Source organism: Haliaeetus leucocephalus, unplaced genomic scaffold (genome assembly GCF_000737465.1).
Source record: "Haliaeetus leucocephalus isolate CR32 unplaced genomic scaffold, Haliaeetus_leucocephalus-4.0 Scaffold76, whole genome shotgun sequence".
NCBI lineage: Eukaryota > Metazoa > Chordata > Aves > Accipitriformes > Accipitridae > Haliaeetus > Haliaeetus leucocephalus.
This window is the reverse complement of record NW_010972512.1, coordinates 2,352,099-2,365,496: the sequence shown is the minus strand read 5'-3', so window position 1 is coordinate 2,365,496 and position 13,398 is coordinate 2,352,099. Positions and strand designations below refer to the sequence as shown.

Genomic DNA, 13,398 nt, shown 5'->3' with positions numbered 1-13,398 from the left:
TTGGCTTGTATCTATTTTATAAAGTTCTGCTTCACCCATTTTCCCCCTGATTTTTATTGCCACCTTTAGTGGTTTTTTCTTCCTCTTTTCTTTTCCTCTTCTACCTTATGAGAGGAAAACAGCTCTCATATACTTCTCTTTACCACTTCCTATCTTAATTTCAAATTAACTGTAGAAGACCTCTCCACCTTGTCATTTGATTCAACCCCTTCTGGAAATTCCCAGTGTGTGCCAGAAGCCACTTGCTTTGCCAGAATCTAGGTGCTTTTCCTAGTATCCAACTTTACGAATGACCTTAACAATTAGACTAGAACAGAATAATCATATATAAAGTTGTATGGACTTGTACAATGAGTTATTATACAGCAAATAAATATCTTCAAGTTTACATGATCCTTAATACACTCATACTTGTTGTAAGTACAACACAATAATACTTAGGCTTCTCTCTTTCTCCAGCCTTTTGACTGAAAACACTATATTCACGTGTTATGTTTTTTTTGCTTGAATGATAGGAACCTGCAAAAAGTCTTGAATTTGCCACTGTACTTGCTAAATAAAACAAGTCTTTATTTAAAAGAATGAATGCAGCAGCAGAATTATGGCAAGTGAGTAATGAACTAAACTTGTGCCTGACTGCACCTCTGCACAGGTCATCCGGAAAGGCTGGCTGACCATCAACAATATTGGCATCATGAAAGGAGGATCCAAGGAATATTGGTTCGTTCTAACTGCAGAAAGCTTGTCCTGGTATAAAGATGATGAGGTAAGGAATGAAGAACTTTTTTTCTACTGGGGAAAAAACCAGTATTTATTCAGGCTTCTGATACCAGCTTAAAATATTAAATCAGCTTGTACAGAATTTGAACTGAAAGAGTGTTTTAAGGTTTTACCTGTGTTCTTTAAATTTTCTGGTTTTGATTCATGGAGAATGCTGACCCTCTAAGACTTCTGTTGAAATGTTGATAACATAAAAAGGTGTTGTGTGGGGTGTTTTTGTTTGTTTGTTTGTTTGACTTTGTTCCTGTCTTCCTGTGGCTTCCACACATTGGTCTAAAAAAAAAAAAAAAAGCCTATTTTGGAATGTTCTTGTTATTGTCCTGTGTCTGTTTGGGCTGCTCTTGCACATCTACTGTAAGTTGATCACAAATTGTCTAGGTAAAGTTACTTCTAAAAGTTACTACAGCATTTTATTTAGTGATAACAATTGTTCTCTGGCCTCATGTTCTGCGAGGATGAAAAGCCTGTCTGCAGAGTTCTGTAGCTGGTTAGTATGGATTTTCAAATTTGACAAAAAATGCACCTTGCTAAGAAATGTCACTGCTGATCAGTAAATCTGAGGTAAGTAATAAGAAAACTGAAAAAAGCATTTCTATGATAAACAGGTCATCCAGGTTGCTCACTTTATTGTTGTTAGGCAGCTCGTCTTGTCTGTTTAATTATTTTTTTCAACAGTGTTGGTAATGATACACTCTATCCAAAACTCCACCAGTCTTGTTGATTTTTGAAGGTTAAAATGGGATTATTATGTGCACTATCAGCTTTACAGTAAAGCCCTTGTGGTTTTTTTAAGGTTTGTGTTGGTTTTCGTAGAAAAATTGGGCTACATTAAAAAAAAAAAAATTCCTATTATTTTCTGATTTATTTTTTTAAGTTAAATGTTTTCAGCAAAAATTTAGTGTTTTTTAGGGTGAATCTGTTCATTGGATGGAAGAGGCATAGGTAAAGAGAGAGTTTTAAATGAGCTTTAAACCGTCACTCAATCTTTCCATGTTATTCTAAGTAATAATCAAAACACTGGCTTACTCCAACAAAACAGGGAGTTGGTTGATGGTGACTGTGCAGACGATTCATATTCTGTTTAAACTAACTTAGTGTTTTACTGCAGTGGATTTTCTAGAACCACTGGGGAGAGGTCCTGCAACGCATGCACATAAGCCAGAGCTCTGCTGAGTCCTGCAAATCCAGAACGCAGTACTTAATCATAGGTAGTTACTTCAGTAATACTGCTGATGGTAGCAACTGTGCTGGTCAGTAGTGTTTTTTTCCTGAGTCACTAGCCATTTTGGGATAGACCTTAAGATTGAGGGACAGATTAGATTAATCTTGAAGATTTTGCTCCTTGCCCTTTAAGTTTTAAAGGGGTTCAAATATATTTACTGTAACAGGAAAAGGAGTGCATATCAGACAGAGGGAAGGAGCTAAGTGTCAAGTGGGGAAGTTCTGTTCTCAGATTTCTTAAATATAATTTGAAGTATTTTATTGCAATGACATAAAAATGAATTTAAAAGAAATGCAGAAATGCCTTTATGAATTTGAAAATTTGAAGCTGTTGGTTTTTGTGATGTACCTTGAAGCTGCTAGAACTTGTTGTCTTAGATTAGGTACAGGTAACTGTAACTTAAAATAAGTGATGTGGTGAGTTTAACACCTCTTGGTATGTTCTGTCTCAAGCAATTGGAGGTGCATCCAAGATGTGCTGTGGCAATTTTTTAGGTAGTTTTGGTGTTGCTTTTTTGAGTCTGATCTTTGTTTAGTGTGAAATAGAAAAATTCCTGAAAATACTTATGGAATGTTTTCTGCTGTGCAACTTTAAAAAGAAATCGTTTGTTTTGACAGTCTGCTAGGGAGAGTCACCTGGGAATCTCAGAATAGTACATGGAGGGAAATGGCCGCTGTCCGATTTCCATATGCATATTTTAAACTAATGTCTTTTAATTGCCAAACAGTTGGGTTTTGAGTGTCAGGAAAATACCAGTAGTTCATTCAGGCCAATATGGGACATCACTCACGAATTTCTTAGAGCAGTAAGAGAAGATAACAGCGTAGTATTCCATGTTTTTTGCTGGTGGAAGAAGTTCCTCCTTAAGTACAGATTTGCTGTATAATTTGATTATTCTGTCCTAGGAAAGAGTTCACAAAGTTATGTTGGAATTTTTTTATTTTTTTTTTTACTGGGCATTTCTCGGTAGGACTTAAAAGATTAGTAAGCTCTGTTTTAGACACTTTCTGAAGATGGTTGAAGCTATGGCTTGACCTGTAGGTTAATCAAAAGACCGGTGACTTGTTTCAGAAACAAAACTATTGGCTTCTGAAAATAAAGAAGCAAATATTTGATCTCCTGGCTGAATTCCAATTTTTGTAATTACATTTTGTCTCCTTAAAATGTTCCCTCACTTTCAGCTTGGCTTGGTATTTGTCACATCCTGTTCTCAGATGATTATTGAAATGGCTGCATGCTGTTGTATTTCCACCCTGGTAAGATATGTAGTCTTCAGTGATGTGTGAAGTGATACCCGTGTTTATGTGTCTGGACTGGGCCCGGGCTCAGTGCGGCTGTGCATGCTGTGAGGTCATAGGGAGTTCAGATCCCCCGTGCCTCCGGCTCAGGCCGGTCACTTCTGCAGTCCTTGCACAGTAGCAAGAACTTCTCCATTGCAGCTGGGGAAGATGCGTAAAGTCAGGTCTCACCTTTGTTCTCCTGCCACAGTGATGAGCTCCCCCTGCGCCTCTACCTCCGAGTAAGGAATGTTATAGCAGCTTGTGTACCAGTGAGCTCTGACAATGTACTTGACAAAGCTAGAGCGCTTGCTAGGACCTCTAGAGCTGTGTACCCCCTCTAGTGTAAGCTGAGCCCATTTTCTGTAGTCTGGAATTTACTCTGAGATGAAAATCACTCTCTGAATGCAAGTGGTTGCTTGCTAGTGCCATCAGAAGGATGTAAATTATTTCCTTTATTTGTGAGCTGCAGCTTTTGTAAGTGAAGAATCCACAGTGGAATGCATTTTGAAGCAAGTTACTTTGGCAAAAGATTTCAAAATTTGTTGTGTGATATCAGTATTACAAAAGAAATGATTGGTTTCTTGATGTGGTTTTGTTGCTGCTCAAACATACAACAGGATTTTATTCCTGATGAGATGGGAATCAGTGCCTAAGAATGCCTTTTAAGCTTATAATTATGTAGATATCAAGTTGATGTTTGAACAGTGTGGGTAAAGCAGTTATAGTATCAGTTATGTGAATACTAATCTAGATTAGTTCCTCATCCTGCATACAGTTGCTATGTTTATGACTTTGTTGCATGACCAGTACCATGACTTTGTGCTTTTCTACTTGCTTAAAATCAAGCAAGGAAAATACTGTGTACCACTTTGAGGCTGTTGGAAATAAGTGCAAGATTAGCACATTCATTGACCTCACGAATAAAAAGAGTTTTCTTTTCGTGGAGTATTCCATATAATACTAGCTAAAGTATTATAAGGCCTACCTACACAAAAAAAGATTAAATCTGAGCATTTTAGCACTTGGTTGTTACTGGTTTGTTAAGTAACACAAAAGGCTGTAAGCTTTTGTGCCAAGATTCATTTGAGAGTTAACCCGCAAATTTGAAGTTTGTGAATTAGCCACTTCTACATTAGGGTAAAATGGACTTTGGGAATGTGGAACACCATTCTAGTTTATGAATCAAAAAGATCTTTGTTGTAAACAAAAGGATGCCATTTGTAAAGTGGTGTAGCATTTTTACAGGGCATGGTCAGAGAATGTGATTTTATTATTCTTTCTAAAGCATCCAGAGGTTTCACTGGCATTATTGGTGTGCAAAAGATGCCAAGCTGGGCTGTAGGGGAAAAACTTCTAAAAATGTGACATTTACATTTACTGGAAGAATCCCCTTTAGCCTTATTTACAAATAAAATATTTCCATTCTGTTTCAATAGGAAAGGATAGTATTATCAACATCCAGTGATAGATGCAGTTTGTATTGTAATTTCACAGTTAATTCCCAATTGTAAAATTCTGTGTGGTTTGGGAGGGAGATATGAAAATAAGTGAGGAGGTGAGAGAGTGGAAAGGGGAGAAGTTACTCCAAGGTCTAACATTGTGTCTGTTTATAGAATTAACTTGCCACACAACAAGCTGCTCTCGGCTTCTGCGGCTAGCAGGAATGTTAGTCATTTTTATATCAACAATAACCTAATAACGCGAGTTGCTCAAGTTATGCCTGAGAAGTAAATGGGAGGATGAAACATACAATGGTGCCGCAAAGCTGCGTATAAATAAAACTTATTGTTAGTGAGTTAATGAGAACAACTAGGAAAAGAGTACTATAGGAAGCACAGTGAAAATTTCAGCAGTGGGTTTTATTGTATTTTATAGGCAGTGTTGGTTTGACTCTAGGTGAGTTGCAGTACGCGGCTTGGTTACTGACCGGCCGTCTGAGATCCAGAGTGACTCTTGGCTGGAGCTGTTGGTGAAGATGCTCTGGTGTGTCAGAGCGGTTTCCCACTGGCGGCTGTCCCTCAGGCTGGGTTGTCATGCGACTGCCTGTCTGTGCCTGCTGTACAGGTGAGAGGATGTTCTGCACAGCAAGTGTAGACAGGCAGACACATGACAACTCCGTCCAGCCAGTCCCTTGGAGCCATCACCGCTGGTGTGCAACACTTTGTACCATTCCGGTTTGGGGGGCTTTGGAGGGGAACACAGATAACAGAATTAAACTTTAAAACATTGGGAGCTGTAGAACAAGAACAGAACTTGATTTTATTCAGAAAAGAAGCGTTTCGGTACATCAGTTATCATTGTGCTGACATATATCAGAGATGCGATTTCAACAGACTGGTCACACTGAGCATTTGAAAAAACAAAAAGGATTGAAGCCGTGGTTTATTTTATATGCAATTCATACAGGATTTTGCCTGCATATTGTACTCACACATAGTAATTTAACCAGATGTTTTTACTCTTCTTGGAAGCACAGAAATACTGAAGTTCAAGATAAAGGATATGTTTATACAGTACATATTTTCTAGGAGCAGATAAGTACAATAATCTTGCATGTTAAAAATAAAAATCTTTCTGTATAAATGGAGGAAACCACTTGCACATTAACCCAGTTAAAGGGAATGTGCTGGAAAGAAAACTGGTTGCATTTTCTATCTATTTTGCTAATATGTTATAACTATACACTTATAATGATATTTCTTTAGTATTTTGCTTGGCATATTATTTAAATTTAGCTTTCTCTCAAAATCTACTTTGTAAGAAAACAAAATAACTTTGTAGAGCTTCAGTAAGTTTTTCAGTTAAACATGGACTATGCTATAGATCAAAAGCATGCAAACAACAGCATCATTTCACATGGCAAGATGTGCTGCTTTGCTAAAATTTCCTGTGTATAAAATACACACAGTGACTGTAATCCAGTTTAGCAATGACGTTTGCAACATCACTGGGGTGTTGTTTCAAGAGGTATAAAACACATTGGAAGCTTAAAAGGGGAAAAAATACTTGTATTACTTTTCTATACAGATTAAATGATTCTGTTTTATAATGGTGTTCTCAAATCACTGTTGCTCGCTAGTGCCTCCATAGGTAAGCAGCAAGCTTGTGCTTTCAAACCCTTCTCAAACATATCCCATACAGAATAGCAGCAAAACACTTAAGTTCCAGCCTGAACACTGATTGTAAAAGGGATGAATTTACCAAAAAGCTAAAGGTAGCGATAGTGTTGAGGCTTTAAATTAGACTAATAATAAATTAATATGTAATTATTCAGGTGTTCTAGCTCTAATCATTACTTTGCCATAAAGAAAAATATGCATTTTAGGTAATATACAACTTCAAGTGTACAATTAAGTTTATCAATTATATGAATAAAATTTTCCTTCAACCTAACAAGATGGAATAAGATGTCTTAAAAAAATGAATGAAGCACAAAACATGACTAGCTAATTCAGACATGAAAAATTAATTCCAAGACATTAAAAATGCTTACTGTGACTTTATAATATGCTTACTTAAGTTTTGTAGCTCTAAGTAAAATTCTAAGTGTGTGCTTTAAGTTGGCATGTCTTCCTACCCGCTTCACCATTTTAAAGAAAAACAAAAGTGGCAAATTAGAAGTGGTTTTAAAACAAATATAAAACACTACTTGTTTTATAGATTTCACCAAATTTAATGTCTGCATTTTGTCATTAAAGAAATCAAAGATCTTTAGTCTGGGAGAAGATTAGGTCTCAGTTTCTGTGTTATGGATCCTTGAAATAGCAAAGAATTGTACAGTAAAATTCATTGACAACCTATAGTATAAAAGAATTGGAAGAACAAAAGTATGCATTTTAATTAATAGGTTTTCTGTTAATAACTGTCAGGGAGGTTATGCTGGCAGTAAAAGTTGTAAGTGGAAAGATTGTGCGGGCTTTCTAATAACTGTACACAAGGAGAATTCATCAAAGAATCAGCAAACAGATTTACATCTTGAACTGAGGCAAATTTATTTTGCCTTCACTTAATCACTGAGTAATACTAATGACTGGATAGTTATCTCCACTGGATTCTTGTTTAAACACTTTGAAATTCCTTGAAATTGTGGTTGATTTGCTAAAAGGGCTTAACATTTTTGGGTGCTGTATCTGGTTGATTCATTGAGTCAGTAAAGAGCTCGAGAATATTTTAGGATACTTGTAACAAAAAAAAAAAAATCTCATGATTGCCAATATTATATCTACAGGAACCTATATTAAAGATCTGACTTTAAATATTGGTGGCTTGGAAATTGAGTTGAGAACTGTATTCTCTCTAACTGTGATCAGGACTTTTTATTTAAGGGTTGGTTGTTATTTTTAGATACTGTTTTGCAATGCAGCGTAAAATGCACTACTGAAGTACAGTAGCATTATTCAGGAAAGTTTAATTCTTAACTGCGGCATTTCCTGTCTTTTTGTAGGTTTAAACCTGACCCTTAATATTATTTCAGTTAGGATTTCTTTTTTTTTTTTTTTTTTTTTTTTAAACAAAGTACAGTTCAGGAAGCAAAGCCTTTTGCAAGTAAACGTAAAGTTATGCTCTTGATTAAAATTTAGTATTTTAAAACAAAAAAAGCACACTGAGATTTAGGGGTTTTTATTTTCCAATCTGCTTAACAGAGTCTGATTAAAAGATTATAATAATTTAACATTCTATTTAGAAGTTTGGAATTCTTATGCAAGTATTTTGCTATTTTGGTTATAATATTTTCCATATAACAGTGATACTTGGGTGGTCTGCAGAAATGTCGGTGGACGCACTGTGATAGTACAGGAAGGGGGGCAAGGAGCGTGGAGAGGATAGCAGTGCATTTTAGTCTTCTGAAAGTACAGATGCGTTAAATAGCACTGGTAACGGTAATACAGAAGATAACATGCAACTTAATGACAAGGCAGAAAAATGTCAAATGGCATGTTTTTTTAAAAGTAACTAGGTTTTTTTCACCTTTGGATGCTTATTTGATCTGTATTTATTTCTGTAAAGTTAAGTGACTCCCCCCCTCCTTTGCTTTTCCCTTTTTTTTAACATTAAAGGAATATATAGAAAAGTGTGAAATATTTTTCTTCCTCTTCCCTATTTAATTTTGTTGAGTGTACTAAAAAAAAAAATGCTCCTTAAAGATGAAAGAAAGTCCATTATATTGAAACAGTCACCTACTTAAATGTTCCTACTGGCTTTAATGTGCTTTTCCTGTTTTTGTGCATTCTAAGGTAATATGGACTGTATCATTTAGTTTATACACCAGGCATAAGCATTGAGATTGTCCTGGTTTTACAGAACTCTCACCATGATTTAGTATGCATTGAATCCTGCTAAGTTTTTTAGTCATTGCAAAAAGTAATGTTTGCTTTTCTCTCTTGAAATATTTGTATACAGCTATCTTATGTTTGTTGACATGCATATTTAAAACCTCTTGTTTTGTAACTACAGTAATCTTTTCTGTATGATTATGATCAACTAGAACTTGTTTCAACTAAAACAGCACTGGTTTAAGAATGACAGAATTGACTTTGAAAATGTTTTGATTACTGAGCCGAGTAGATATGCTTCCTTATTCATTCCTAACAATACAGGCTTTCTTTCCCTATCTGTTGCTTTGCACACTGCATTCCCCCCCCCCCCCCGCCTCCTTTCCAAGCCCCATGCCAAGGGGGCCTCCTAGATCTCAGCCTTACAGTCTAAAAATGTAACTTTGAAGAGTCATGGGTGTATGGGAGGGGAATCACTTCCTAAATCCAGAAAGGTCATTTAAAATAAAGATTAATGCAAATAGTGGACTAGAGATAAGAGAAACACTAGTTCCATATGTATTCATTGTCCTTGCTTATTTAGCAAAAGTTAATGCAGGCTATCTTAACAGTATTTGCACTGAGAGCCTATTATTGCCTGGATAACAATAGTTCCTTTCTTAATTTCTAGATCAGAATTATAAAAAAAATAAAAGTAGCTATGCAAGTAAGCACTAGGTAGAAAAAAATATTCACAAATGTTCATATGCCCCTTGAAAGCGTAACTGAGCAAGTATCTTAAGAAGATTTGGAAACATTTTTCTACCGCTTAAACAAAATCTAAGTCATGAAACTTTTCAGATTTGCTATGCCTAAACCAGCAATCATACTTAAAGAGAGACTGAGAAATTTTAATGCAGGTTTGAGTCTGGTTCCATTCCTTTAATTTCTTCCTGTCTCTTCAGATTTTCTATTAATAACTACATTTAACTGTGTGTTGTAACTCCACTTTAAAGTAGAATGAGAATAAAAATGCCGTCTACTCATACTATAATGGATTAAACCCCACTAATTTAATCCTAAAGATAACCTTCTGCAAAATAAAGGAAGATAGGGTGGTTAACCTGTAAGTGTATATACGCATTAAAAAAGAATTCTTTTAGTCAAAATACATAAGCTTAGGTGGGAGGCTAAGAGAAATGACAGTGCTAGTTCTTGCTTTGTAGGCTTTAAGACAGCCATATAGGCACAGTCACACTAGTGCTACGCAACCATCCCTCCCCAATAGGACTTCTATTGATTATTGAAGGAGCAATGAAAAAGGTAATAATAATATACATATTTAAAAAAAAATTGTACAGCATCAAGGCTGTCTAAAATATAACACACATTCTGCAAAATTGACTGTTTATAATACTAACGGCTGCATATTTCTGCTAATTCTTTTTATAGTATAGCTATTCAAAGCCTTCCTGGCAATAATGAGCACCATATAGATGGGATTTTTTTTCCGGTTGCAGTAGTTTGTTACTAGTGTTAACTTTAGGGGAGCTGACTCTGGAGTTCGGCTGGTATCAAATTGCAGCCCAGACTTTTTGTATTATTTTGTCCATGGGGATTTCATTCAGCCTGAGGGTTTTTTTCCCCTACCAGGACAGCTGGAAATTCACCAAAGCAAACTTCTGCATTCGTTTACAAATTCCATTTTTATCAGTGGGATTCAGGACAAAGTAACTTATCATTTTGAATGTTAGAAGAAATATCAGCGATTCAAAGTATACGTGAGAGCGGCAACAATCAAGCGGTGCTGATCTCTTATATGCAATGGCCAGCCAGGTATCGGGATGGAAAGCAGTTTGTTCCATTTTATTTATTTATTGTTTTTTTTTTTTTTCATCATGTCCTGAACTTTCAGAGGTAATTTTTCCTGACAATCAAAGATTTTGTATTCTACACAGCAGAAGCCTAGCATAGAGTAGTCATAGTTTTCCTATGGTTTCCCTCCCAGTTTTCATTAGCACGTATAGCATAGGTTACTTGCAAAGAAGTTTCAGCTGCATATCCAGCTGCATAAAACCTAAGTACAGTTCTCCCAAAGGTGATATATTTTACAATAATTTAAAATAATATTCATGCATTCTTTTCTATTATTTTATTACTTTAAGAGAAAATAATTTCTTAAAATTGATCTTCAGATCATACTTCACAACAGGACCTATTCAGAATACATACTTCTAGCAAGCCTTTTCTGCATTAAAAAAAAATTATATACTCCTTAAATATTTATACTGATTGCTACAAGTAAAAAAAAAAATATTAAATTTACCTTTTTAGTTTGTGGGGGGAAAAAAAGCTTTATTTTAAATTAAAAAAAAAAAAAAGAAAAAAGAAATGACCGACTTTAACTCTACTCTTGTACACTTCTCTAGGTAGTATACCTCTAGGCAGTATACCTCTCTCATTTCTTGCATAGGTTTTAGTAAACCATCAGAGCTCCATCTTTCTTGCAGTGATGACTGGAGGAAGGGGGGAGGGGAGTCACCTAGGTTCGCCAGGTCATAGGCCAGGTGTTCTTCCAAAGTAGGCCTTACCAGAATGTCTTCCCCGCTTTATTCTGAAGTCCTCCTTTTTCACAGTGTCCCTTAGCGTTTCTTATTCCCTAGTGTGCAAAACCTGTGAAGAAAAATACTGTATATGAGATCTGAAAGGAGCAATAACTGTCTTCTCCTTGGCAATAGCAACTTGCGTCCCCAATAGTCCATGCCGCTGCTTTCCCTTGCCCAGTCTAACCAATGTGCAGACTACTGTACAACAGCATTGTCCTGAACAGGTAGTCTGAACACTGGGGCGACGGAGCAGGATCTCCGGACGTGTCTATTTATTTATTTTAAATCCTCTTTTAGTCTCGGGGAAAAACTGCCTTCCTGCATCACGGGTTGTGCTCGGCTCTCCCTCACACTCTGCAGCACTCACTGAAACACACTGAAGTGCTGTGATTTCCAGTCTTGACGTGGCACATTTGCAGCAGACTGGGGATCTGGCAATGAATTTAGGACCAGGAAAAGGGGGAGGGCTGGGCCTGAGAGTCCATATATGGGATGATGTCACCCTGGGGAGGTTTGGGTATGCACTGTGCCGCTGGTGAGACCGCTAGAATTGCCTGCTCTCAGACATGGGTCTGTGTATAAAATGGTACCAGATGTTTTAGTGTAATGTTAAGCAGTCATTTCATCTTCAGGCCAGATTTTTTTCTTCAACTGGGCAGGAAGTGGGCCCCAGTATGGAAAAGCTGTAAAAAGTCAAGATGTACAGTTTCACTGCAGCCAACGGAGAGCAAGTTAATGTGGACACAGAATTTGCTGTTTTGTGAAGGCTGAAAAACTGATTTATAAAAAGGATTCTGCTCGGGAAGCTAATGCAATAAGCCAGTGCTTATTTTCTTTCTTTTTAATGACTCTAGTTGTGCTTTTCTATTTTGGCATTTCAGACCAAGAAAAGGGCAAATAGGTTCATTTTTTCTTGGAACTGTCAGCGGCATGCAGGCTGCCGAGACTTGAACAGTAATTAGAGTTACTTCCTGAAAGTGAAGCCCCCATGAAAAGTCTGGAGAAATGTTCTTTGTCATAGCCTCTACATGAGTAATTAGTTCCACATGTGGCCTTCCTATTTCCCTTCAGCTATTTTGGCTGGCTGGTTGAATACTTTGCTATAGCTCAAGACTTAAAGAAGCTTTAAAGTTTTCATTTCAAGCATCCACTGTGAAAATAGCTATTTCTGGTGTCATAATAAATTGCTTCTGGTAGATCAGTGCTATTAGGCCTGGCATTGTTTTTCACTGGTAACCCTGCTGGTCCCATTTTTCTTTTAATGGTGCTTGGTGGAATTATCCTGCTAAATTTTATCTTTGATGTTTACCAGATCTATTGAATTTTGCCAAGTATGACTTTACCGTAGATTTTAAGATATTCTCCCTACAGGCAACTATCCTTGTTCTCCTGTAAATTTTTTTCTCTTTGTTAATTGTGCTGTAAGTGTTGTACTTGGTGGTGTGTTTTTTTTTTTTTAATCTGCCTTAGCCCATGGTCTAAAGCAACAGCTAACATATCAAGTTAGCTCTTCTGAAGTTAAACCTGGAGGTGACTGTATATAGGTCTGTGTACGCACTGTATGGAATTGTTGCCAGTAGCTCTTTTTCTGCCTGGAAGTCTGAGGCAAATGTCAGTATTGGGAGTATATTCTGAAGGGTAGATATCCACCAACTTCCTGGACAGGAATGCGTGTGAATCTAAATGTGTGCTGTGAGCACTGGTGTCCTAAATAACTTCTGCGTGATTCGGTTCTTCCTAGGTGATGGCAGATTCTGTGAGAGTCATAGCTCCTAGAAGCATACACAGGGCAGGTTGCAGAACTCTAACTTCAGGGAGAGTGAATGCAATAAACTTGGAAGCTGGGGAAGTTGGAATCAGAGTCTCAGGCCAATGAAAAGGAAAATTGACCTTCAGGCTGCTTTGTGGTGGTGGCAGGCCAAGCCCTGTGTATCTGTTCCAGATTGTGCATCCGCTTCTACCATTTGGATCACAGTGGGCTAGCGTGTGTCCAAGCAGTGGTGGAGTTTCTTTTTTAATTAGTGAAGGTAGAGGTTTGAAGAAGCTATAGAAAGAGGTTTAACGTGCTTGGCTTTCTTGGAAACAGTAGCACAACATCAGTGTGTAAGGGAAAGTGGGTTGGTGGGCAAGAGCTTCTGGAGATAAAGCTGTTAACAACAGAGAAAGTAGAGCACACCATGCATAAACCAGGAGGGCTTCTCATCTGCGTATCACTGCATGTGTAGGAGCTGGCTTTTTTATTATATTCCCACTTGGCA

The 13,398-nt window shown here is 37.0% G+C and overlaps 1 protein-coding gene across 1 annotated transcript in view; it reads left to right on the top strand.

Annotated features, from left to right (window-relative positions):
* Positions 1-13,398, top strand: part of DNM3 (dynamin 3) — a 185,051-nt gene that overhangs the window by 65,035 nt on the left and 106,618 nt on the right. The window contains exon 14 of the mRNA XM_010582141.1: positions 653-766. Coding sequence (XP_010580443.1) covers positions 653-766 — 114 coding nt within the window. The remainder of the gene's footprint in view (positions 1-652; positions 767-13,398) is intronic.